Source organism: Photinus pyralis, unplaced genomic scaffold, assembly GCF_008802855.1.
Source record: "Photinus pyralis isolate 1611_PpyrPB1 unplaced genomic scaffold, Ppyr1.3 Ppyr1.4_LG2, whole genome shotgun sequence".
Taxonomy (NCBI): Eukaryota; Metazoa; Arthropoda; class Insecta; order Coleoptera; family Lampyridae; genus Photinus; species Photinus pyralis.
This window is the reverse complement of record NW_022170403.1, coordinates 22,937,766-22,963,492: the sequence shown is the minus strand read 5'-3', so window position 1 is coordinate 22,963,492 and position 25,727 is coordinate 22,937,766. Positions and strand designations below refer to the sequence as shown.

The following is a 25,727-nucleotide window of genomic DNA, read 5'->3' as shown; positions in this document are numbered from 1 at the left end:
TCATTAATCATATAACAAGAAAGAAAACATTGATAAATATAGCACGCTACCATTTACTAAGTCATTTCGGGTTTAAAAAAATGCGCTTTATCTGCACAAGAGTTTGCACAATTTATACTTATTTAAATATCCTTTCTTATAAATTATTACCTACTATGCAAAATAATAATCTAGTCTAATTTTGTCTGTAATTTTTTTCTTAAATTTTTATTTGTTTACATTGGAACCCATTAAAATCGAAAAATCCTGGAAGCGGAACCGAAAATGATTGAAGTCACAGAACCGTAGCCGGTATCACAACCCTTAAAATATAATTCTACCTAAGTAGTGCTGAACAAGAACCTATAATACATATAGGTTCCAACTCCTGCCTCCATACATGTTTATTGATGGGGATGAAGGACTGGTATCAAACGCACTTTCAGTAATTCGCGTTTTGCAAGCCTAATACGCCACATACACTACACTTCTTAATACATTTCTTATGGATTTCACTTCCTCCGCCACATGTGTTAATGACCAGCGTTTGGAAGCGATACCGATTACATTTATATAGACCCCCCTCATATGGAACCGGAATTATTGAAGACGTTATGACCACAAGAACCGATATCGGCGGTACCATTATTTGCTAACGATCCTCGAGATCGTTAATAATTTTGTATTGATGTCTGTCTGTCCGTGTGCACGATAACTTTGTGTAGAAACGTCCGATCGCTTTGAAAATTGATGCACATGTTCTTCAAGATTTAAGAATGGTCGCGATTGTTTTTCGGCTACATAGACGAACGGGCCCAAAAGCTACAGTCTAAAAACTGCCCAAACCTCCAAAAAAGGGTTCCTTTTATAATTCTTGTTACAAAGAACATATGAATGTCTGGTTTTCTGTGTTAGTAAATATTCCTTAAACCTCAGGCAACTGTGCAGATGAATAAAAAGAAATTGCGCAAACCAATCTTTGTATTTGCGCAATCCCAATTTTTTTATTTGTTAAGGTAAATACTAAATGTTTCGTAAGCACTGTACCTTATATCCTTGAATTTGGGCGTAACCTTTTCTCGGCGATGAGGGTTGACCAGATCGGTGTGAAAGTGCAAAAATGTACCTACCTCTCATAATATACGTTTATTTGTTTCCTTACATACAGAAAAACCTAGTTTTGAATTCTTATATTTATATGATTTGTAATACTGTTGGTATTTAGCTTCCTTTTATTAACAAATTATAAGTAGAAAGTGTTGATATAATGAAATATAGTACCTACTTATCCAATGCAATGCATGTAAGTAGGTACCTATTTCTTGTTGGCACCAGGGGGGTTCATTAAACCCAAGTCAGCGAGTAAGAAGGGAAGAAGGAACGGAGGCTTGCTTGCTGGCATTGTATAAATGATCAGGAATCAGGTGTATTAATTGATATGTTGGTGTCTTTGCATGTTCAACTTGATTGATCATTTTTTATCTTGAACATGATCAAAGTTAAACACTTAAAACAAGTGGAGGTATGAAGGCTACCGCGTTAATCTGCAAAGGTCCAAAAGTAGGTAGGTAATGTACTACATTGGAAGATTACTACAAAATAGTCCACATTTGAAGACAAACTTAATTAACGTCAATAAATAATTAAATTCTGTTCATCAGAATCAAGATTGATTCACGAGAATTACTACATTGGTCATCGCACGTTGGTTTTGATTTGTTACAACGGCAATGGTATTTGGGGTGATGCTATAACATTCAATAACGACTTTATAGGGCGTGGGGCCTATATTATTGCAACATTGCGTTCTAATTGATAGGAAAATACTAAGAATAGATTTTGAGTGAATATTCGTAGTGATGTCTAACGTACACGAAGGTAAATGAAGAAATGTTGAAATTTTGAACATGTAAACAAGGAAGAAGGAAGCTGAAGTTAATTATTAACCCTAATGATAAATTGGCATTTGTGCAGGTAATAACAGATTGGTATAGTTAGAAATTCTCAGGAACCAGGTTTACTAAGTTAGACCAAAACACCTTGTAGCTCTTTAAGACTGTTCCCCTGTAACAGAGTATAATAGTTACTAATCCCTAACGCACCCAAGACTCTTACGTAAAATACACTTGACCTCCTTCAGTATCCTTTGGCGCATGCCAAGTGAGAACGGCTTTTTGCTTTTCTTCCGGATCGGCATGTGTTATGGCGCTACATTCTGGATGGACATTTGTGTTTGGTATTTCTGACCATTCTCCTATCCACTGGTTAGTTGCAACATCTCTTGCCTGTATGAGAAATCCCTTAAAGTTTTCGTTGCCCTCGATGGTAACTGGTCATGTAAATAAAATGAGTTTTAATTAGTTTTCCAAATCTGATAGTATTGTAGGGTAATTGAGTGATTAGGTATCTAAATACTTTAGGGCGGGATTGTGCTCAGTATATAGTGACTAGAGCAGCATATTCTTGGAAGTACTTGACCCCGATCAGCTGTACGGTTTATATAGGTATGCAATCCGCGAAGTTGGACTAGAGACATTTCCAATTGTTGATCATACTATCGTTCAAATTTTATGTTCTCAGGGCTTTCGAGATTTAAAATTATTAATCATAAATCTTTCTTCCTGGTATTAAGTGGTCCCAACAACAAAGTCAAACTTTATTTGAAATTAAATGCATTCATTTCTTCGCTTCTCGTATTGGGGATTTACGATAATTCAACCGGTTAAACCGGGTTGGTAGATTTTGCTATGGTTACAATTATTGCCACAATTGTTTCTATGGTGATTTCTACCAATCCGGTTAAAGCGGTTGAATTATCGTAAATCCCCATCATTTTCACTTATAATTGCACAAGAGGTTTGTATTTTACCGAGTAAATTTGGGTTGTTTAGGTAATGAAAATCTGTTGCCTAGCAATTAGACGAGAAAAACTGTCAACTAATAAAAATGCGACACCGGAGGTGGAGCATTTTTAGGTTGACAGTTTTTCGAGTTCAATTGCTAAAAGGAAACAGATTTGAATTGCAACAACCCAAATTTACTCAGTTTAAATACAAACCTCGAGTGTAATTCGGCAGGACAATTTAACGAACAAGAAATTCACCAAATTAATCAATTATTGACAGACGTCAAACTAGTCATATGGGAAAGGATAATGCGATAATTGGATAAAAATGAATAAGTGAAAAAACCACTAGTGCATTTGTCGCTGGAAAAGTTGCAGGTAACTTTTGCCGCTGTCAAAGTGACAATTGCACTACGGCTTATGCGATTTTTTATATATGAGTTGAATTGTCATTGATATAAATAGATATAAATATCCATGATAATTTTCAAGTCATTAAAGTAACAATAGCAAATCTAGTTCACGTTCAAAACCCAAATCAATTCAAAGAAGTGATGACTAATCTTGACAACACTAGAAATTTTGTCCCTAAATTTTCTAGTTCTTTTGCAAAGCTCTAGAAACATTTACAAAACTTTGAAAATGATGAAAGGCATAGGTATGGATTATGGAAGCTGTGACAGAAATCAAAGTAAGGTCAAACTCTTTGGACAAACAACTTATAGAAACAATTCAAACACTCTAACATAGGGGTTTAAATGACTTTTTCTAGTGAGGAAAGTAAAAAACTTTTTCTGCGTTAATCTTATACCACAGATTATGCTTACCTATACTGATATTTAAAATTGAAACATACCCGTATCTAGATTGCTATGTGTCTAATTTCATTATTGCATACGATAATTTTTCAATTTTGACTGAAGATTAAAAAAAACTTGAGTTGAGAAGAAAGTGGTGTTTTTCAACTGTCGTTCAATTGACACAATCGGTACGCCCATGTGTCAAACTTTGAACTCGAGTTGAAAAACTCCACTTTCTTCTCTAGTTGTACAAATAACTATTTCAGGGCTCTTTATCGCTTTCCAGAACTTTTTAAGTCAGTTTTAGCAAAGCAAAGAGTATACGTTATATACTCTTTGGTTTTAGGTTTTTTATTATACCATGGTTTTAGGGACCCTGTAGGGCCTTTCTAGAACGTATTAGGGGTCGTCTGAACAGTTTACACAAACATAGGTGCGTCTATAAAACATTGAAAGGGACCAGAAAACGCTGAAAGAGCCTAGAACGCTCTGACATAATCCAAAAAACCCTACCAAGTGGAAAGGTTTTTTTTGCATATATGCATATTATGAAAAACTGTTCATACTGTATTTTACACCCTGAAAAAATGAGATTATATAGCGCCATAGAGCTCTGTAAAGGTCATATAACGCTCAGGAAGTGACCTCAGAAGCTCTAGAATGTATTGGAAGAGATCTCGAGAGCCTTTGTCGGTGCATACGGCCATAAGGGTACAAAACCACCACAATAGCTCTTTTATTTGACGAGGTCCAAAAAAATGGCGAAATATAATTTTACATGCGTCATCACGATCTATGTGATTTCAATGAAGTATACCTAGCTTCTGTAATTAGGAATTTCTGAAAAGCCTGTGTGGCGCGGTGGTGCCCTCCACGGCACACTAAAAATAAAATAAATAAATAAATATAATTGTTGTTCGCTGATGATAGAAACTTTGCCGTCAATACGCGTTTGATGTAATACAGCTGCAGATAGTATTATACTAAATTCAATGGTATTACTTCCTCGATTACTTCATTGCATTCACTACAGTCAAACCTATATCACTAGAACCAATACTCTTTGCTAGAACCAACTCCACTCACCCATGGGGGCCAGTTTATTGACACTGAAACCTATATTGGTTAGTTGGAGCTTTATTTCATATTCAAAGGTTGGAGGCAACAGGATAGATTAAAGTATAATTAATTATCTATTACCTACAGAAAGCATTATTTTGTTTCATTTATTCCCCGGTCGTACTTGAGGAAAGAAAAACTGTTTTGTTTTAATTTTTTTTGTAAAATGTATTAAAAATCCAACGGTTGAAGGTAAATGAGATGTACTGGGACAAATTTGCAGAAAGATACAAATCATAATTCTGAAAATACAAAGCTAATCGCTATAGTTACTTGTGATTTAAGCTTCACAAAGAAGAAGTTATGAAATTACCTACCTGTAACTTCTGTGCCGGGTCCATAGTGACTGTGCGACGCGATAATTTGGTACGGATTTGAATCCGGCGACTGTGGTTTTGCTCGACTGTGATTTGGCTGATTAACCTTTGGCTTCACACAAGCATCTATAGGTGCACCATCAGGAAAGCACACAGTACTTGTTATAATTACACCAAAAACAAAACCCACAAAAATATACCATTTGGTAGTATCCATCATGGTAAGCTAATGCCGGTTTGAAAGATTCTTTTTCGCAGCCACAAAGGAACTAATCATAAAAAGTAGGTACTACGATCTACAAAAATTGCAACTTGTTGATCCAAATCTTTAAAAACCACTTTCACTCGATTACATCGGAGTTATGTAACATATATTAGTAAATAACCATATATAAATATAAAACCTATAAGCACCACGTAAGATCTACCTAAATCAATTACAAAAAATTACTGGTAAGTGTATCGACTAAAACAATTAATTTCGCATGGTGTCGTATGCGGTAATGTAATGGTTATGCAATGGTGTACTTAGTTAACTGGTGGAAAGCGGAAAGGATAAGCGTAAACGCTTACTCGAAGATATTAATTGTTTTACAATTAATTAGTTTTAGGTAGGTATACCCAGTGTTGAATCTAAAATAAAGCCAACAGTGAAGGATTACCTACTACTTAATTGTCTTCAAATTATCTACGTAAATTAGAACTGCTTTATATACTTTTTGAAAATGTTTAAGAACAATATTGCCACAAACTAGGCAGTTAAACTGATTGATTCTTGATTTAGTTTAGGAAGGTGTAATTGAAGAGTGAAACTGATATATAATTAATGATTCAGGGTTCGCTTTTCACAACAACCCCGCCTTGATTTAATCAACCAGTTTTGCACTTTATGTAACTACGATTGCACCACAAGGTCCGCCTCGCCTACGTTGCAAAACGCATGTATGATGCCTAAAATTTATTCATTACGGAATCTGTAGGAGCATTTATTTATTGGATGATCATTTACTCTAAACAGAACTGAGCTGACAAGGGATCCTACCCCGCATAAATCACAAATCATAGATCTGCACTTCACATCTTCAATTCGTTAAAAAAAAGGAATTAGGTAGGTACTTTATTACGTTATAATGTGTACTGTGTAGGGATACATACTAAGGTATATCTAAGTACACATTATAATCTTCAAAATATATGATGTTAAAACATATAACAAATGTGATCCAAACCAAACGATCATGTATTAGTGTCAATTAATAGTGCATTTCATCACCGCCGAAGCCAATACATAATTTTAAATATATGCAGAAAGTCATCAATTTCATGAACCCATATCATGTAGATGCGAAAAATTGCCGCAAACTAAAACCAACTAACTATTGAAATATCTAGATCTACTATAGATTAGAAAAAGTAAGTTTAGTCTATTTTAAATCCTATAACCGACCCATAACATTAATACAATTGGATTTACCCAACAATGCTTATCATTTATAATTTACTATGCAACCAATGGCCTAATAACATTTACACCCTCAATGTCCTCGACTCTCATATCGGGATCGTCCCAACCCCAGCAATGGTCCGTCTCAGAAGAAAAATCAGTAATGGTGCATTCGTGTGCCGTCTTTGAGCCATCTCCTGTTCGTAGCACCCTCTTCCTGATCATGGCATCAGATGCAGTTTTTAACTCGTATGCCAAGCCGATTCTCGAAAAAAAGTCGATCCACATCTTGGAGTGATTGAAAACGTGATTGCCAAGTTCCGCAGCTCTGTAGTCCCATGGAAATACGTGATGGTAGTTGTGCCAGCCTTCTCCATTTGTCAGTATAGACACAAAAAGCGTTTCGGTAGGTCGAATTGTTCTAAAAGTAAACAAAGTAATTATAATACGTAATACAGTTCACAATTGCATCATTTTACAATCTGCCATCAACAACAGATAAATGTGCAAAATGTACACATTCGAGATTGCGATAAAAATGTTTTGGTTCCATATTTCCTTTTGGGGACACCGAGCTTCCACAAAAGCTTCGATTCTTTAACATTCTGATAGAACCAAAATACCTACCTAACAGACGATTATATTTTATGACCTACTCTAGGGACTGAACAATTTTTTTAAAATGTTTCCGTATGTCAGAGGAAAAAAGTTTTTTGAATTTCTTAGTTTGTATATAGTTCGGACATGGATCCGTAAAATTTTGGTATGGTATATGGTATCAAGGAGAAATTGTTCGTCGCTCGGCTCACAGTTTCAGTTTCGTTCGATAAAGGAAACTGTAGGTACTACGCAGTACACTTATACTTACTTATCATAGGGCCTTGTTCCCCACATATGCGCGGCGCTGTTGATGAAGAATGTGGCATGTATGGTACATAATAATCGACACAATGTTGCAGTGTGCCAGGCTACCCAACCACTTTCATTCCAAAAATAGTACGGTACAAATGCTGGCAACCAGAAGGCAAAAAACAGCAAGAGTGGTATATAATATCTGAAAATGAAATGAGAATTAACCAGGTTCGGGGTTTAGCCCTGAACTCGTTTGGCCTTTTAAGTGCTCCAATACCTCGTATTGCGAAAGCGGAAACAAAACAACAGCAAAATGGTATCCAATTATTCGGTTCTGTTTTGTTCAGATTTAAGGAGCCTTCTTCAAGATGCCACCATAGGCAAAACATCGATTTTAGAGTACATTAGAATAAGAATAGGTACCTATCTCTTTAAACGTGATCAATTTTGGTGTGTATTTTTCTAAATTGCCATATTGTTTTTATTGTTCCTTGAAGTTTAAATATGAGTAAAGTAGAAGGAAACGTGGCCAGGATATAGAATTTAAATTTGCAATACTTTTGAACTTAAATTTGTAAATAAGAGACATGTAAGGAAAAGAGGAATTAGATCGAACCAGAATGCCAAGTTTTGATTTTCAGATTTGGAGTAAAAAGGTCAAACTTCCGTTAGGTAAAGGCATTGGAATTTGTTTGGTAGCTTGCCGTCGGTTAAATAATTTATGTTAGAAAATATTGGTCATTGTAGTGGAAAATCAATTTTATTAAGTACGATGAAGGGTATTCAACCCCTGTATTGTAACATCAAAGGGAGTATTCCACTTGTGTGCTACATTTCCATAAGATAATAATATAAGAAATCGACCAATTTAGGTTTTTCTGGCATATCTTTAGACGTAATCGGAATGTTTTGATTTTATTTTCTGCAGGACAATAACCCTTTAATTGCGCAACTTTTCCCTAATTTGACCATCGTTGTGTCTTTGATGGTTTCCTAGATTCCCACGATAGACATCCTTATCTTGGACACAGAGTATAATAGGGGCGTTGCATTGAAAAAACCTTTCTGTTGGATATTTCACGATGCTGGTGATTTGTTTGTCGTTTTCCTGAGAAATTGGATCATTTAACGGAATTCATAGTTCCAATTAAATATTTCAAAAATAGAGAGTTTGTTTGCAACACTTGTATAACGTTAACTTTGGCACTTAGCTGTTACTTATTCAAAATGCATACTGTCTTTGAAAAACGGCCACGGTGTCCGCTTCTATATCGCTCATATCAATAAGTTTTCCTTTGGCGCTGACTTCTGGATGTTTTCTTATAAAAAGCCAGCCCATATGTGAAAAGAAAAATCCCCGTTTTGAGTTGTGAGTATCTGCGTCAGTGTCCACAAATTTGTGATGTCCTCTATGGTCTCTCGCCCAATTTAGGATAACACCTTGATCGGACATTGCGAAAAATATCATCAACATTATTCTCAGAGGTAGCTTCGCCTTGTACGATCTGTGCGACCATAGCCTGTGAACACCGCACCAGGTTCCCATTTGGCCCAAATATCCGCAGAGATACGCTAAAACAAAAGAATTTCCTCGATACGATGAAATCACACTCATATAAGAAAATCGGTGAATTCACGTGAATAGATATTTTACGCCAAGTCAGCATTTGGCTCAATTTTGACTCAGCGTATCGCAAATGTTTTAATTAGGTATAAATTATAATCTATTTCTTATTACTTAAACAAATTTGGAAAAATACTTGCCATATCAATTTTAATAACCCTATAAAACGGCTTTATGGTATTGTAGTGCTCTCGTTGTCGTGCAGTTATTAGTAGGTACTCAGCGCGAATCTCAAAATTAATGCAATCGTTACCTATACTTACTCCAAATCAAGGTTTTCGGCGAAGCAACAAAAAGAAGCAGATAAAGACCATATAATCCGCCAACATGTAGGTATAACATCCAAAACAGTGCTCTAGGCACAAGTACCCATTTATACCGCGGTGTAGGCTGGTACTGCCTCGTATTTTGATCTATAGGTTTTACCTCCGCGTTTCCATTATTGTGGTATGTGGAGGAATTTTTTTCAGCGTATGTTTCCATAACGATCCTGCAACAAACGTAAACGACGTAGGTATTTTATGTGCAAATTGAGCATTTGTTTCACGCAATAAATTGTTACTAAAGGGTGATCCAAGTTCATGTGGCTAAAAAATGAGGAACGCACAGTTATTTGGCCGAACGGGTTTTTTTACTTAGAAAGGTACATCCATGAGGTTCAAACCCCGCTCATTTAAAAATAATGTCCAAAAATAAATAAGTAAAAAAATGTCATTTATGAAACTGCCGAGGCCTAGGCCGAGGCTGGCCTTGCAATACTTCATGCGGTCGACGCAATTTTTCAAGACATTTTCCAACGTTTGCAACCGTATCTCGGCTATGGCTTTGCGAATGTTGGGCCTTCATGGCGTTAGTTGACGCTGGTGGTTCCTTGTAGCGTCGATCATTCAAAGTTCCCCACAAAAATAATCGAGCTGAGTTAAATCGTAGCTGCGCGATGGCCAATGAACAGGTCCAAAATGGCCTATGACGCGCGTTTTTAACTCATTGTTGCGTTGCGCTGTCCCACTGAAACCACAAGTCATCCAAGTCCTATTCTTCAATTTTGGGGTGCAACCCTATCGCGCACCGTTGACGGTGACGGCCAATCCCGCATCATTTTCAAAGAAATACGAGCGGATGATGTCGCCAGACGACAAACCGCACCAAACAGTCATAAATTGCGGGTGGATTGGCTGCGGAATAATCGTGTGCGGGTTTTCGGAGCCCCAGATAGGGAAATTTTGCCTACTAACATAACCACGCAGATGGAAATGGGCCTCATCCGAGAAGATGATTTTTCAACAGTAATATCCTAAGTACATAAAAATTTGACGTTTTTGTCAAATGTTTCCTATGTCGAGTCAATTTGCCACGTAACAAAATCCCGGATGGTTTCACTAGATTTTACTAAAGCGTTCGACTTAATAGATCACAATATATTGATAAGCATTTTACATTATTTTGGATTTAGTAACAATGCGTGCCCTCTGATTAAGAACTATCTTACTGATCGGACGCAACAAATAGTATTGAATAATAATAAATCATTGTCAACACCCGTTTAGCAATGGGCGTTCCACAAGGGTCGGTGTTGGGACCTCTTTTGTTCATTATATACACTGCCACCCTCCCCAATTGCCTGAAATATGCAACGTGCTATCAATATGCACATGACACGTAGTTACGGTATAATTTCTTTAGTAAAGATTTAGACTTAGTACTTAAATAATTATTGTTCTAGTGAATCTTTGATCTGCTCTCTCTACAAAAATCATAAAGATATAGGTACCTTAAATCTGCACAGAGAGCGTCCCAGTAAAGCAATCTCTTCAGTCTTTTTCGAACATTGACGCAAAACTATAATGGAAAGAGTACCGAGTACTGATTCCAAATTAATTCATAGAATATTTATACCCGTGAACTGCCTAAGGGCAAATAGCTATTTAAAATTTTAATACTGATTTTACAATGAAATGAATTGCCTTTTCCATACAAATTCATAGGTCAAGACGTTAAGTAGGTGGAACTATTTAACCTGCAACTTCAATTAGTTCTATAATTGTTCCGATATGGGTTGTGGTTTTCTATTTCTTGAATGACCGCATGGTCGTTGATGCGTACTAAAACACATATAAGTTATATAAAACTATTTTATTTTTTTAACAAGCATAGTAAATGTATGCAGCAGTTTTAGAAGCGTTCGTATTGAGAACATAAGGGTACGCGTGTAGGTATTACTTACTTACGAACGTCTTACGAAGTTCCAGCCAGATCTTTAACCTTACTTTGCAGCGAGATCGCTTATAATTTGGTATTGCTCTCTGTTTATCCGTCTGTTCGTGTGCCCGATAACCCATAACTTTGTTTAGAAAAGTCCGATTACTTGGAAAATTGGTACACATGTTCTTAAGGATATAAGAAAGTCGCTATTGTTTTTCAGCTACGTGAACAAACGGGTCAAAAAGTTACAGCACAAACATTGCCCAAACCTCCAAAATAAGGGTTTCTTTTAAATTATTGTTACCAGCTAGGACATACGAATGTCCGGTTTTCTGTGTGTTAGTAAATATTGCTTAAACCTCAAACAATTATGCAGATGAACTAAAAAATGAAGTTAAAATCAATGCAGACTCAAAAATTTGTTTTGCGCATGCGCAACCTACCTTTTTATTTGTAAAGATATTTAAATCAATTCCGGTGGTACAGAATCAACCCCGTAAGGTGTGCTATACAAGTCATGGAGGCGTAATAAGATCTCGAGGATCGTTCGTCTTTGGTGGAGGGGGTGGGGTGGGGGAGTGGAACTAGTTTTATCCTTCATAGTACTTTAATGAAAGGTCTCAACGAAAGGAATTAATTTTTACTAACCATAGCCCTCCTCCTCGCCCTCTTATCGTGCTCGGGTACATTCCCTTATACCTCAAGAACGGATTGTCGGAAGAGGGTACTCACAAAGGGCGATTGAGACGTCTGCAATAAATATATCCATTGGTGATGACTAAACAAAAGCTATTTCGGTTTTAAAAAATGCGCTTTATCTGCACAAGAGTTGTGCACAATTTATACTTGTTTTTAAATACGTGCGTATTTACAGTTTCTAAGCAGCGTTGGCTACATTAAACTACAGTTTTTTTTAAATAGTTGATTTAAGAATACATGCTTTTTTCAGTGTGTGTTCTTCATTTTGACTAAATGTTGAATTTAAACGATTCAATTGCACTTTACAATATGGTTGCAATTACCTAAAAAATACATAAATTGTTTGCCCTACATTCAAATGGGCCATAATTTACAATAAAAATTCCAAGTTCGCATGATTCCAAATCTTGCCAAAAAACTAGAGACATTGCCGCCACGTGCGCACTGTGTCTAGGATCCCACCCTGCGAATTATAGGGGGTGTATGATATACAAAGAACTACAAAATTCATGCGCGCTTGTGAAATTCTCCTGCAATATTGACAAGTCGTGATGTCATCAGAATGGTTCAAGCAGCTGATTGGTCGGGCCTATTTTGTCACTGAGCCCGCCACAATCATTTCGTTTTGAATAAACGCCCCATACAACATATTTTCATTACCTACTTTTTTTCTATAATCGGCCACTATTTTTAAATAAACTTTCACTGTGCAAAAAACTGTTGTATGGTTTCAGGTATATGCTTATTAAATTAGAACTACGGAATTCAACTGTACTGTTAAACTCGTATTATGCGATCCAATCAAGAAGACTACAGTAAGTTCATGGTACATTTTCTTTAAAGTCTACGGGGGGGGGGGGGGGGGAGTGATCACGATTTTCGAAAGGCCATCCAACACTCAGAGGATGGTACTGAAACATTTTCTGGAACAATGATCAATCAGACCACCATTGTCTTGAAAAGCGCCTATAGAACAGAAGAGAACAGAAATTGATTTCTAGTGGTTTACAGACTTTCGTAAGTGCTAAAATTTAAAAAAATCTTCTAGAAGCACAAGAAGATATAAAAGACTTTCCATCAGCTTTCAAGGGTGACGTGAATGGTTTCCAAAGCTTTTCAGGACTTTTTCACAGCAAGGGAAAGACCATAGAGAACACTGAAGCTTCATCAATGCCATAATCGAGTAACAAAATCAAAGATAAAATTGAGCAGCCAATTAATAAAGAATTAGGTATTTACAGATGAAATTGTTGATAGATAACATGCTACTTCACTAACAAAAATGCGTTTGAGGAGGTGGTAGAGGTTAGTGGTATGGGCAATTAATTAATTAATTTAATTAATTTATTTATTAATTTTATTAATTTAATATTTATTTAACGTAGGTACCTACTTAGGTAAAAGAAAATGGTTTTACTTCGTATTTGCAATATCAATTAAAAAATTTCCGTTAAATATGTATTTGAAAAGGATTTAAGTATTCGGAATAAGTGCCAACCTGTATTGGGATATGGACCTCTGGAAGCGACCTGAAAACAGCAAAGCATTTAGAAGGTTCCAAAACGGCTAGATAAATTTATCCAAGGTTACTGGAAAGTGTTTTGCCCGTTTATAAAGGTCAGCTTAAGTGTTTCATGAGACTCCGGGAAGCACCACGAGATCTGTACCTGTACATCTGAACAGCAGACTTCTCTGAATGCACACCGTTGTCATTGTCCGAATGCGGCCACTATCTTTTTGGCGGCAAGATCTGCAACCTAACCTAAAATTTATTAGCCTGTAAACACAGGTCAGCTGTAATTTACAAAAGCAATTCGAAGCCAGTGTTTTCGTTGGTGTAAAAACATGTAATTGAGTTGCAGTGTGATTTTTGGTTTTTGTGTAAGAGCTGCATTCGAAGCTCGTGATGTCTCATTTATTATCCGCTGAATTATCTGCAACATGCAATGCTTTAGGATATTACGACTCTAAATCACAAAAATACTATGCAGATACAAATACTCTAGAAACTGTAAAGGACTTAATTCGGTATTTGAGAAGAGACGATGAAACATACGAGATACGAAGATCTCTCGGCGACAGTCAGGTTCTTCAAACAGATTTGCTCCCTTTACTGAAAGGATATTGGGAGCAGACAAATTTATTTGATGTTTTGTTAAGGTTTGCACTTGCTTTAGCCTTTTGTGAGCTCACGATTGCTTTTAGATTATTGGTAAATCTCACGAGTCCGGCTTTAATGTTATGGCACGAAGTTGTTCCCACTGAAAAAACTGCGAGATATTACTATTTAAAGATCGACGAACATCAGAAGAAATACAAACAGGCCTTTGCTGATGAAAAAATTTGGGCAATTTTGAGTACACGACTTAGTAAAATATTAGAAATTGTAGGTATTGTCTGTGTAATACATTTCTAAAGCAATTTAATTTTAGGACTTTGCAATACGGGGCGAAGAAAACAACTTAATCATAGAAAGAATCTTGATACTAGTTCGAAATATCTTATATACTGCAAACCCAGATGAGGAACAAAGGCCAGATAGTGATGCTAGTGTTCATGATCAAGTAATAGCGATTCCTTATATTCTAGTAGGTGTAATAAGGTTGTTTAAGGTGCTTTGGTCTTTGCACCAGTCAGGAATGCTGGACATCATTTTATTTATTGCCAGTTCTACATCGGAACAAGCCTACTACATGCATATTGTAGAAATTCTTTCATTTATGTTGAGGGAACAATCGGCTACCTCATTGGCCACTACAGAGTTACAAAGGAGTCAAAGCGAGAAAATGAGAGAGGAGGCAGAACTTCTTCTTATGAGGCATCATGAAAATAACAAGAAGCAAGAGAAGATTAGGAAGTTTGCGGGTGCCAGGTATTTTATTTAATTTTCTAAATTATGTTTCTCACATCCTGAAAATGTATACACTCTTCCTAAAATTTTTTTAGATGACAATTTCCTAAATCAAAAATGCTTAATAACTTTACAGGGTCAAATATTTAAACTACAAAAGCTCGTATTCAGATGAATATCAATCTGAAACTGTGTTAGAATGTGAAGCCCTTATAAGATTCAAGGTTCTTTATCAGCAATCGAGCCCATGGAAGCAAGGATTTAGAATTAAGTAATGTAGAAAAGCACATAGTAACATATAATTTTTAGCCATGTTTTTCTTGCATTTAGTAAACATATGTGCAGTTAAATTTCTGATTTTTTTTGCCATTGAGTCCAGTCCAGTTCCTCTAGCTGTACTGTGCAGTAGGACACATGCTAGTTAGGGAGAATTTTTTACATTATAGATCAGAAAACGAGGAGAATTATTTTTTTATAAGAAAACTAGATGAGTAAATTTGTCTAAAATATGCCCAATAGTAAAAAAGAGGTTTATATTTTATAGATCAATGCAACTTTCAACATATTTAATTTAAAAAAAATTCAAAATTTAAAGAACCTGGATGTGGTGGTCGGCGGAACGGTACGGAAATCTCGAGCGCCACTAGGAGCATTAATCCTTACTTCTGGTCAAGGGCGGCGGTTTCGGAACCGAAAATTGGAACCCTTTGAGAAAGGGTGAAATACAGAGAATGTGACTGATCTTTGATGCAATAAATGTTTCTATTAAGAGCAAGATGGATATTACATGCCCTTGTAGGGCAAATTTAATATTGCAAAAAATATGTGGGAATTGTTGAATCGCAACTCATATAACATATACATTCTAAACTGAAGAGCTTTGATTAGCAGAATCTCGCCCCCGAGATAGATAACTCGCTCCTGGTTAGGGGCACCAAAAGTCCCTCACCTCTCAATAGCGGAATGTACTCACAAAGGGCGATGGGGACGTCTGGAGGAAATATATCCATTGGTGATGGCAAAACCTTAAGAGCAAATATCTCAAAAACGGTGTGTTGTAGGAGAGTATTCAAAAGTATCTGCTAACCTATCCATTAGTTAATTACGAAGTTAATTACATATTTTCCAAAGTTCCCAAATATCACAAAAAATAAAGACAAGTAAACAAAAATCGAGTGCATTAATAAATTTTTTTAATTTCAGGCATTCTCGTTTTGGAGGCACGTACGTTATCAAATCCCTCCAATCCATCAGCGAGAAAAATTACGTGTATCACAAACCATTAAATAATCTGGACTCCGTACATTTCGATGTTGAAAAGAAAAAGACCAGAACTCCTAAAAATCGTTTACCCGTACAAGAGGCACCGACAGAACGAAGGTCTGCATTTGGCGTCAAATTAATCTTAAAAGAGTTTTGCACGGAATTTATAAATGGGGCTTACAATACCTTCATGTATTATGTTAAGTTTAACTTCGAAAGGTCAAAAGCGCAAGCGCATGACGAATCGTATTATTTGTGGGCCATGAGATTTTTTATGGAATTTAATCGAGGTAACAATTTTCAAGTAAAGTTAGTGAGGTGAGTTTGCTCTTTGTATTGACTTAGTAATGTGCATATATAATTGCAGTGAAACTGTATCTGTGAAAGCGTTTCATTTCGTTCAACAGCAAATGGAAACTTACTACGATTACATATGCGTAAACAAAAAAGAATGCAGGTCTTGGTCCAAGCGTTTACACATCGCGCTTTTGGCATACCGAGAACTGCTTTTAACTTTATATGCTATGGATAGGTCGCCTGACGAAGCAGTGCGAAAGAGCGCAAAAGCGATTAAAACCACCATATTTTATGTTGTTGAATATCGAGAGCTAATTATAACTCTCTTGCTCACATTTGATGAAATTTTATTTTCACGATTGTATTTAAATGATCTGATGGAAACTCAGCATATCTTCTTGAAGATGTTACAAGCATACTGTGGCAAGAACGAATTGGTAGTTCAAAAGAAAAAGAAGAGAAGGACGAAGAAAAAGAGAGGTTTGTATGTTAAATTAAAAAAAGGCATTATTTGTATTTTGTATACAGTGTTCCAATAAAAATCTGCAGTTAGAAATCACTGTGTGGAATATTTATCTCACCAGAGACGTTTCAGTGTTTTTTTTTATTATACCTGAATCGCAATCTCAGGCTTAAATACTCAATTATTTGTGCCAAATCGGACACACGTGCTTTAATGATTACAAAGTAATGCTACTTCAAATATGACTTATGAAACTGTCATCTGGGGCTGAAATAAAAAATCATTGTAGGCGCTCTGTAAACGAAAAAGATTTATTTGGCTTGTACCTATCCATTGTTTGAAGCTTTCACAAAAGCGTGTAATTGGGGACATGTTGTCAAATCTGTTCCACTTCTTAACCACAGCATTGTTTGAAGTTTTGAATGAATGCACTAAGGACAGAAGACATTTCTTTCATATATGTATTACAACCTTGTTCATAAGATGCTTTCTATTCAATTTTTTGTATTCTTTATAATAGACTGTACTGGATTTAGATTTTGCACCTACCAATTTTCCTTCTGATTTTGCAACAAACCATTGAATGGATGGTCTATTATCATTTTCAACTGAAGCCATTTTATTTACGACTGTGATTTTTATAACCAAATGTCAAGCGAGACTCCATGGCAATCGTGGAATTACGAATAAACCGCCCACTTAATTAGATTAGAGTTAATTAGAGTATAACGTCAATCTGATTTTATTTTATTTCCCTTCTTTTTAAGATGTATTGCAGGATAGTAAAAAATACTATAAGAAAAATGTGTATAATTGGTCTTTAAAGCACTTGCGCAACATTTAAAGGCACTCCGCCAAGCGTCTTGCCATTAAACTAGTTGCGCATGCTTTAAACATTTGTCGCTTAATGTACTAAGTTGGCGCTGCAATCTTAAAGTGCACTGTATGAGCTGAATTGCTGAAAATATTTTTTATTTCAGTTGCTGAAGAACCTGTTTCTGAAGTAGAACCTAATTTGGAAGAATTATGGAATGAAGCAGCTCCACAATTATCTGCTTTGCTGAGTGAAAATTCAGCAGCCATTCCTGATGGCATTGTTCCGTTTGATGCAGCATCAGATACACCTATAAGTGAACAAAAGTGAGTAAATGTGTGATGCAAAGGCTCTTCCTGAATTGTCGTACGAAAATTGCAATGCATATAAAGAGACCCAGTTTCAGAGAAGCTATGGTTGAGTAATTAATTATTTACTTGCTCATATGATACTTTTTTACTCAAATGTACTTTACTTTGTTTCTTTTTGAATTTACAAAATTTTTACATCAAATTTCTTCTGATAAATGAGGATAAATGGAGAATGCTCTTTTTGATATTTTAATGTTAGGGACGTACTTGTATTTAACACAATTAAACAATTGAATGGTTTCCTTACATAATTTTATTTTCAGGACTGACGCGATGAAAAAAATTCATCAGCATTTAAAGGATGCCGAGTTTGAAAATGCTTTGGGATTGTTAAGAGCATCGAGGTAAGTTACTAAAAAAACGCTAACAATTTTGTGTGTGTGTGTGTGTTGTGTATTGTGTTTCTGTTAATTGATAGAATTATCCTTACTGGCCGGTTGTTATGGCCGGAAGTATTTATTTTAGTTAGATACATTTAAAAGTTTGACTTGTAGCGAGATGATTACCTCTTTAAATTCAAATCAAATGAGTATAACAAATTAAGGTTGATTACCGACTGTAATTGTCACTATATCTCTTATTGATGTTTTACATTGTGAGCAAAAAAAGGTTTTCGGGGACCACAACTCCTATTTCCATCTTATAGTTATGAGATTCTATGCTAAATGTGGAATCAGTTGGTCACATGGTACTGGCAATCTCATAAGACGTTTTGGTTCATGAAGCAAAATGCATGGAGGGGCTAAAGAAGTTGGTATATGTGGTAAACTAGTAATTTTGACATTACCATTTATGTAGTATATATTCCAATTGGCGGTGGTTATCCCAGTTCTCCCCATCTTTTACTCTTCCAATGTTACACGAAAACCTTAAAGCTTTTATCCAAAATTATTTATTGATTGATTTGCATAGTAGAATAAATAAAAAGAAAAATTCCATTAGTTGGTTATAGTGCATATCCACCTTTTGTTTTAGAGAAGTGTGGCCAGAAAATGATTGCTTTGGTAGTTCAAACATGGCCCCGGAAGAAGAATTGATGGCATTGCAAGATATTTTCCTCGCAAATATTGGTGGTAAGTATTTTTGCTTTGCCATTCTTTAATCTTTTAAGTATTTATTTAGTTTTTTTATGTGACCTGTAGTATTTATCTATACGTTTCTACGTTTTTGATTATATGGGATCTGACACTCCAGAGTAGCGCAGAATGTACACCAAGGTGTACCAGGTCGCCCGCTGAAAGGGCGTCAAAATATACAGTTTTTTCAGCATAGCTTTGGCGATAAACGCTTAACGCCTTATTTGACAATAATTGGATTAATGATTACAAAATGGCATGTGGGGCAGAATTCCAGCGAAGTCTCCCCTTACATTTTTAATATGTAATGTATGCTATGAAAAGAATATAGGTATAGTATTTGACAAAAGCAATTTACAGTTTATGTTAAAATCTTGTATGTAAGTCAGATGGTTTGAAACGTTTAAGTCTTCTAGCATACGTAAAATTCCAATTTAAAAATACTAACGACTCCCAAAAACTTTGGAGCGTCTTAAAAGAGTTAGACGTTCATTCAAAACGATGCTCAGATGATATACCTGTTGAACTGTCTGACCCAAATCTAATCAACCAACACTTCATTTCAACCCCACCTGCAGTCACTGATACGGACACTCTTGACTTTTACTTAAACAACGTTCACAACTCTACTACTCAAACTTTTTTCTACTGTCACAGATACGGATGTGAATAACACTGTCTATAGTTTGAAATGTAATGCAATGGGTGTTGATTCAATTTCGTTAACTATGCTTCGGATTTGTCTGCCTTTCTGTTGTAGAGCTATTACTGACATAATTAACACGTCTTTAAAAATTGTCACTTTCCCCTCCCTAGGGAAACTTGCAATTGTTCACCCTATCTGTAAAAAGTATCCTCCTGAAAACCTGTCTCATTTAAGACCCATTAGTATCCTAACTGTGTTATCAAAAGTAACTAAGAAGATTATATATGTACAATTGTCCGCTTATATACGTGCAAAGCACATATTACCGTTACATCAATTTGGTTTCCGCAGCCATCACTCTACTGCGACCACTCTAATTGATATAGTGGACGAAGTCCTAGCAGCAACCGATCGCTCTCGCATGCTCTCAATCGATTTTTCCAAAGCATTTGACTGTATTAACCATGAACTTTTGGTAGCCAAGTTGCATTATCTTGGACTGTCTTCTACCGCGACTAATTGGTTTAAAAGCGACTTACAAAATCGAATGCAGATGGTAAGAACTTTGAGGGATGGAAGCTACAGTGACTCTAACTGTTTACCTGTTAACATGGGGGTTCCTCAAGGATCTATCCTCGGACCGCTTCTTTTCTGTTTATATGTTTTCGATATGGATACGTCTTTAAACGGTTCCTACATCCACAGTTACGCGGTCGATACATACTTAATCTATCCTGTCCATCGAAACAATCTAAATTACTCTCTGAGAAACTTTAATGAGCAGTTAAATCGGTTCGAGAGATGGTCTGAGAAACATTCCCTAAAGATAAATCCTTCCAAATCTTCTCTGATGCTATTGGGAACACCAAAATCTGTTACTGCATTGTGGGAAGATGTGGACCAAAAATTATATCTGAAAGATTCCCCGCTTCAATTAGTTAGGGAATCTCGTAGTTTAGGAGTAGCAGTGGATTGTCACTTAAACTTTTCCCTCCACGTCAATAAACTGATTCAAATTGCTTACGCAAAGCTTAAATGTATATATCGTTTCAAATACGTTCTTGTACCAAAGGTCAAGTGGCAGCTTGTAGATTCTTTAATACTGTCAACTTTAGATTATTGTGACACTGTCTATGGTCCGTGTCTAACTAGTGCAAATAAGACTCGCCTGCAAAAAATCCAAAACTCTTGCGTCAGGTATGCGTTTAACATTAAGAAATATGAACATATTTCCTATATTTATCAAGCACATAAAATTTTGAACATGGGCGAAAGACGTCATTTACATCTTGCATGTCTGGTTCACAAAATATTAGTATCTGATGAACCTTTATATTTGTATAATAAGTTAAAATTTTGAAGTAGTATTCACGATCGTAATCTCCGTAACCCATTCTTTCTTGACATACCAAAGCACCATAAAACCCAGTTTCATGGCGCATTTACTTATTTTGCACCACTCATTTACAATAACGTTCCGAACTTTCATAAATTATTAAGTCCAAACGGTTTCAAAAAACACCTTAAAGTACTTCTTTATCACTGAATCATATTTTTTTTTTTGCTTTACTTGTATGCTTACTTGTTCTCACCTGGACTATCATACCATATAAATTATCGTAAATTGTTTTAAGTACTCCATCATGTTTTTGTACTTTTTTCTGTATCAAGGTTGGGATTAATAGCAGCCTTTGGCTGACACCCCGCCTAAATAAAGCCGTTATTATTATTATTATTGAAGCCGTCTTTTGGGTTCATCATTATTGTCCATAAGCTGGTGCACAGAATCGTTGGGGTGAACGGTCAGTCTGCCTTTGTATCTTACACTTATTAGAGTATAATGGTTGCATTTTTGAAATATGGTTTTTTAAATCAAGAGTGCGACGTTTGACTGTCCATGAATAGTACCGCAAAATGGTCAGTTAACTTTAAATAGTTTACATACTAAAATGTGTGTTTTACCTTTTAATAAGGCCTCAGTATGCACTACAAATTGCTTTATCAAACCGATGTAACTGCTTCCATTGACAGACTGAACACATTAACTTCTTACAAGAGTTTTCTTTAATTGTATGTACACAGATTATTCTGAATACGACGAAACTGCGTTTTCAAACAGACAGGTTAAACTGTTGGGCATTAAATCATTAAATAAATAAATAAATAAATAAATAAATAAATTACTTCATAAAATTAGCGTACAAGAGGTACACGCTCTTTAACCCGTCGTGACTTGAACAGCGTACCGCGTTACTGCTGCCTTATATTAGGCTCAACAGCCAGCCCCCTTCTTTATTTTCCTTATTCATCCAAATACCACTTCTAAATCATCATAATCTCATCTCTACCAATTTCAAACGTAACGCCAATGAGGAGCGTTTGAGGTGTCCCCTCTTACGCCGAAATTAATGCTCAAAATAAACATACAGTTGCATCTTCGTTATCTCCTCTAAGCGCGATAAGACACACGTGCATTAATTAAATTGGGGCCTTATCGCAAATGGACCAGATAACACTTAGGTAAATGCACTCGACCAAATATTTATAAATTCTAAATAATGCAATTTTTACATCTTATAAGTTAAATAAACAAAATTACACGAATGATATAATTTCAACAACAAATCGGGTTAGTAATTAAAAACAAAGTTACAAATAGACACTAAAATTACAAATTCCGATAAAAACCGATGCAACTGCATACCGAACGATCCGCGAGATCGTCAAGCGTCCATAATTTCACATGATTTAGATGCAGAATTTATATCTCTATAACTTTTATTTGACGTATTTTTGCGTAAACTGGTTAGGAAACGTTTGCGCAAAGAAAAAGTAATTTCCCATGTTAAACGCCTATGTTCCACTTTTCGATTTACACCCTGTACTTTAAGGACCTTCATAAATTGTGCTTTTAATATTACCTGTTCTAAAAATAAAGAAAATGAATAATTTATGAATGTTTTACAAGAAAACAAAAATGAGGAATTACATTTTTTTTAATCCCTGGGGATTAAAATGACATGGTAATACACAAAAATTAGGGATTAAATTCAATAAAAACGTGTCGGTATTGGAAAAAAACTTTATTTAACTCATTTGTTTGAATCCATCGCATGTGCGTGGGCACATTGTTAGTAGACCCTGAGTGCCTTTCTTTCTTACAGCTTTATAGATCGGTTTATGTCGAATAATTTATTTGTAAATGATCAGCTTTGTGATTAATTGAATCCAAAGTGCGATCCAGAATATGAGCGTTCTCAGCATACATTTTTCTATTCGTACCAAGGATTATGATTTTGTTAAATAATTCTTTGGAATTGTGGGAGTGATCAAGGCTGCCCAGTTTCTCAAATTAATAAAATTTACGTTAATATCGAGATTTTCGTCGTCGCGGAGGCTGGACGTGCCCTAGAAAAATTATAATTATTTCGTATAAAAATTTAGCACCTGAGTTTAATTGAGCTAGCTGGGACAGGTGTGTGTGGGTGGTTTTGTGACCGTTTGCCATTGCAATAAAAGATTATATTTTTATCCACTGTCACTTGTAACACCTTTACCGTCCTCTATTTAGAATTGGTGGATCAGAATAAATATTACAATCACTAAAAGCACGATCACTCCATGTAAATAAACCAATATGAATACCCTATGACGCCCATTAAGTCCTACAACTTTAATTTTGTTGATAGCAAGGCTTTTAATAACACGTTCACGCAGGTTCTAATAAATTAAAATTGGCAGATACGGATCAAAGTTCATATCCACGCTAGTTATTCTTTCTTCGCCGATAGATAACTTTACTAAATTAAATTCCATCCTGGTGTTACGCTTCGCTGTGGTGCATATTTACGATAAATATTGCACGCAGCCGGGTGCCTGATCGGGGATTCAATAAGTTAACAACTGGAGTAGTATTAAAAGGTATTGGGCGCCTCGTGTAGGTATTATTATCCATAATAATATTCTATTCTAAATATGGACAGGATTTTAGTAAGGAAAGGGGTTCTTTTCAATAAAGGTTATGTCCTTCCTATTATGTCCTTCAAGTTGAATATTTTTCGTCTTTCCAAATTATTTGTTTATTACATTACCTACATGTTTGGATAACATGGTATTTTCATATAAGAAGAGGAGAGAGGAATATATGGACATATTTATTTACTTCTTTTAGACTTCAATTGTGATACGTGTGAATATGTTATAGTGTCGATTTCTAATGAAATAATGTCAGCAACAATAATAATAATTATAATACACCACCAACTACAGTAAACTACCATGGAAGTAGTAAACCGGCGAGAGCCAATAATAACTAGCTCATAGAAATACGGTCCTCATTGTCTGAAAAGTCTATGGTTTTCTAAAATCCAATTTAATATAAACTTATTTTGGTCCATGGTCCATTATAAACCGTTGCAGGCCTGAGCAGTTTCAAGTGCATGTTGGTCTGCACATCAACAACAATGAATGGACACATTTAAATGGTGCTTATGTGTAATGTTTTTTTTTTTTGTTTTTATCGTAGCTTTGATCCAAATACTTTTTTAAAACTGAGTTTCCATTAGAAGCGATGTCAATTACTTAGGAGTTGTCGAATACGGTCCCTAGCGAGGTCCCTAGTTATCAAGAACATTGGAAACTGGTTAAATATAATGATTGAAATTGTTGAATTTTAGTCATGATGAAGTGAATAAGACACTAATTAAATATATTAATTAAAAAAATGAGTAGGATTGGTAGAAAGTTCAAAAATATACCTAACGTACATATTTACCGATCGTTAATTTAAGTGAGTGGAAACGCGTTTCATTTGAATCATAGGTATATATGCGACATATTTTATTATTGGAGAGCCTAGCGACGTCCTTTTGATGTTAAATTGGTCTCAGATGGTTAATTATGCTGATCGATTAACTTTAATCAAAGGATGAAATGCTTCCGTAGCGGAAACATTTTCTATTCGTAATCCTTCGGAACTCGGTAGTTTCTTATTCTAAACAAGGTAAGTACACTTGATATCAACCTTTAGTGTTCGTTCAAGACTATAATCTCATTATCTCACTGAAAATACGATTTCAATAAATAAAAATTGACCAACGGACGCCGGTTTCCTAAATTTAAAGATATAAAGACCTTTAGTTGTAGTATAACAATCATGATCTCTGAAAAGGACAACATCCGCTAGATATATTTGTATGAATAATTACGTTAAATAAAGACCAAATCAACGTCACGGAGTGGACCAACTATCGAAAATAAATAAAACAATTAATACGTAAAAAATAAAGACTTTCAGAAATATTAACTTTTAACGACGTATTCCTCACCTCATATAATTCGTAAATTGTTGAATAAAATAAATATCGTAAAACACGTCGATTTATATGTCTAGGGGAGAAGTTTAATGGCAGGTTTATCTTAGCTTTGGCATGAGCCTTCACCCTCTTAGCCACCCTAGTGTACAGTTTCAATATGCAACCCTATCGACACATCATTTTAAATCCCATATAATTCCCTTTACAGATGGTTCGTCGGAGTAATTTAAAAAAACGCCGGAGTGGAATGAATACATTTCACCCGTTTGTGTTTTGAATGTTTAAAATACCTACAAAAAAAATCAAGATTGAAAACAATTACAATAATAATATAATAATATATTTTATTTCATACTATCTAGTAATCGCCGCTTTCCCAGACTGATTTGAGTCTGGTAAATCGTATTTTACCAGACTGAAAATTTTTACCAGACTGGAAATTTTGCCTAGCAACATCAATTGACATCCATCTAAACCTATGTATTAATGTGTCAAACTACTGTCAGATCAAACAAATCAAGTGATCGACTTTTGCTTTCAATTGAACGCGTACACGTTCTAATCAAAAATTGTATGGCATTTTAATAGAAAAAAGAGCAGTATGAAATAAAATGTTTTACATCATTTGTATGTTAAATCAGTTAACGTTACTCGTTTCGAAATTCCTGCCTCAGCTACGCTTCGGCAGTAAACATCTCACTCGTTAACGTAAACCTTGATTTACCATACTCATATGTAAATAACTATTAA

General features: G+C 35.4%; 3 protein-coding genes across 3 annotated transcripts in view; 1 reads left to right on the top strand and 2 right to left on the bottom strand.

Moving 5' to 3' along the window:
• Window positions 1-1,848: 1,848 nt before the first annotated feature.
• LOC116165161 (reelin domain-containing protein 1) lies at window positions 1,849-5,687 on the bottom strand. The gene is made up of 3 exons (XM_031479468.1): window positions 5,061-5,687; window positions 2,095-2,308; window positions 1,849-2,043 (listed from the first exon to the last, which is right to left on the bottom strand). Exons 1-3 carry the CDS (start codon window positions 5,278-5,280, stop codon window positions 1,974-1,976), a joined length of 504 nt encoding a protein of 167 aa, XP_031335328.1. The 5' UTR covers window positions 5,281-5,687; the 3' UTR covers window positions 1,849-1,973.
• A 592-nt stretch (window positions 5,688-6,279) lies between these two features.
• On the bottom strand, window positions 6,280-10,875 carry LOC116165160 ((11Z)-hexadec-11-enoyl-CoA conjugase-like). Its single transcript, XM_031479467.1, has 5 exons — window positions 10,752-10,875; window positions 9,244-9,470; window positions 8,592-8,928; window positions 7,373-7,558; window positions 6,280-6,925 (listed from the first exon to the last, which is right to left on the bottom strand). The coding sequence occupies exons 2-5, from the start codon at window positions 9,461-9,463 to the stop codon at window positions 6,562-6,564; spliced, it is 1,107 nt and encodes a 368-aa protein (XP_031335327.1). The 5' UTR covers window positions 9,464-9,470; window positions 10,752-10,875; the 3' UTR covers window positions 6,280-6,561.
• A 2,725-nt stretch (window positions 10,876-13,600) lies between these two features.
• The window catches only part of LOC116162890 (protein timeless homolog), a 46,163-nt gene continuing 34,036 nt past the window's right edge, over window positions 13,601-25,727 (top strand). The window contains exons 1-9 of the mRNA XM_031476650.1: window positions 13,601-14,041; window positions 14,087-14,267; window positions 14,314-14,445; window positions 14,494-14,753; window positions 15,936-16,313; window positions 16,363-16,772; window positions 17,736-17,895; window positions 18,204-18,284; window positions 18,916-19,013. Coding sequence (XP_031332510.1) covers window positions 13,788-14,041; window positions 14,087-14,267; window positions 14,314-14,445; window positions 14,494-14,753; window positions 15,936-16,313; window positions 16,363-16,772; window positions 17,736-17,895; window positions 18,204-18,284; window positions 18,916-19,013 — 1,954 coding nt within the window. The 5' untranslated portion in view covers window positions 13,601-13,787. The remainder of the gene's footprint in view (window positions 14,042-14,086; window positions 14,268-14,313; window positions 14,446-14,493; window positions 14,754-15,935; window positions 16,314-16,362; window positions 16,773-17,735; window positions 17,896-18,203; window positions 18,285-18,915; window positions 19,014-25,727) is intronic.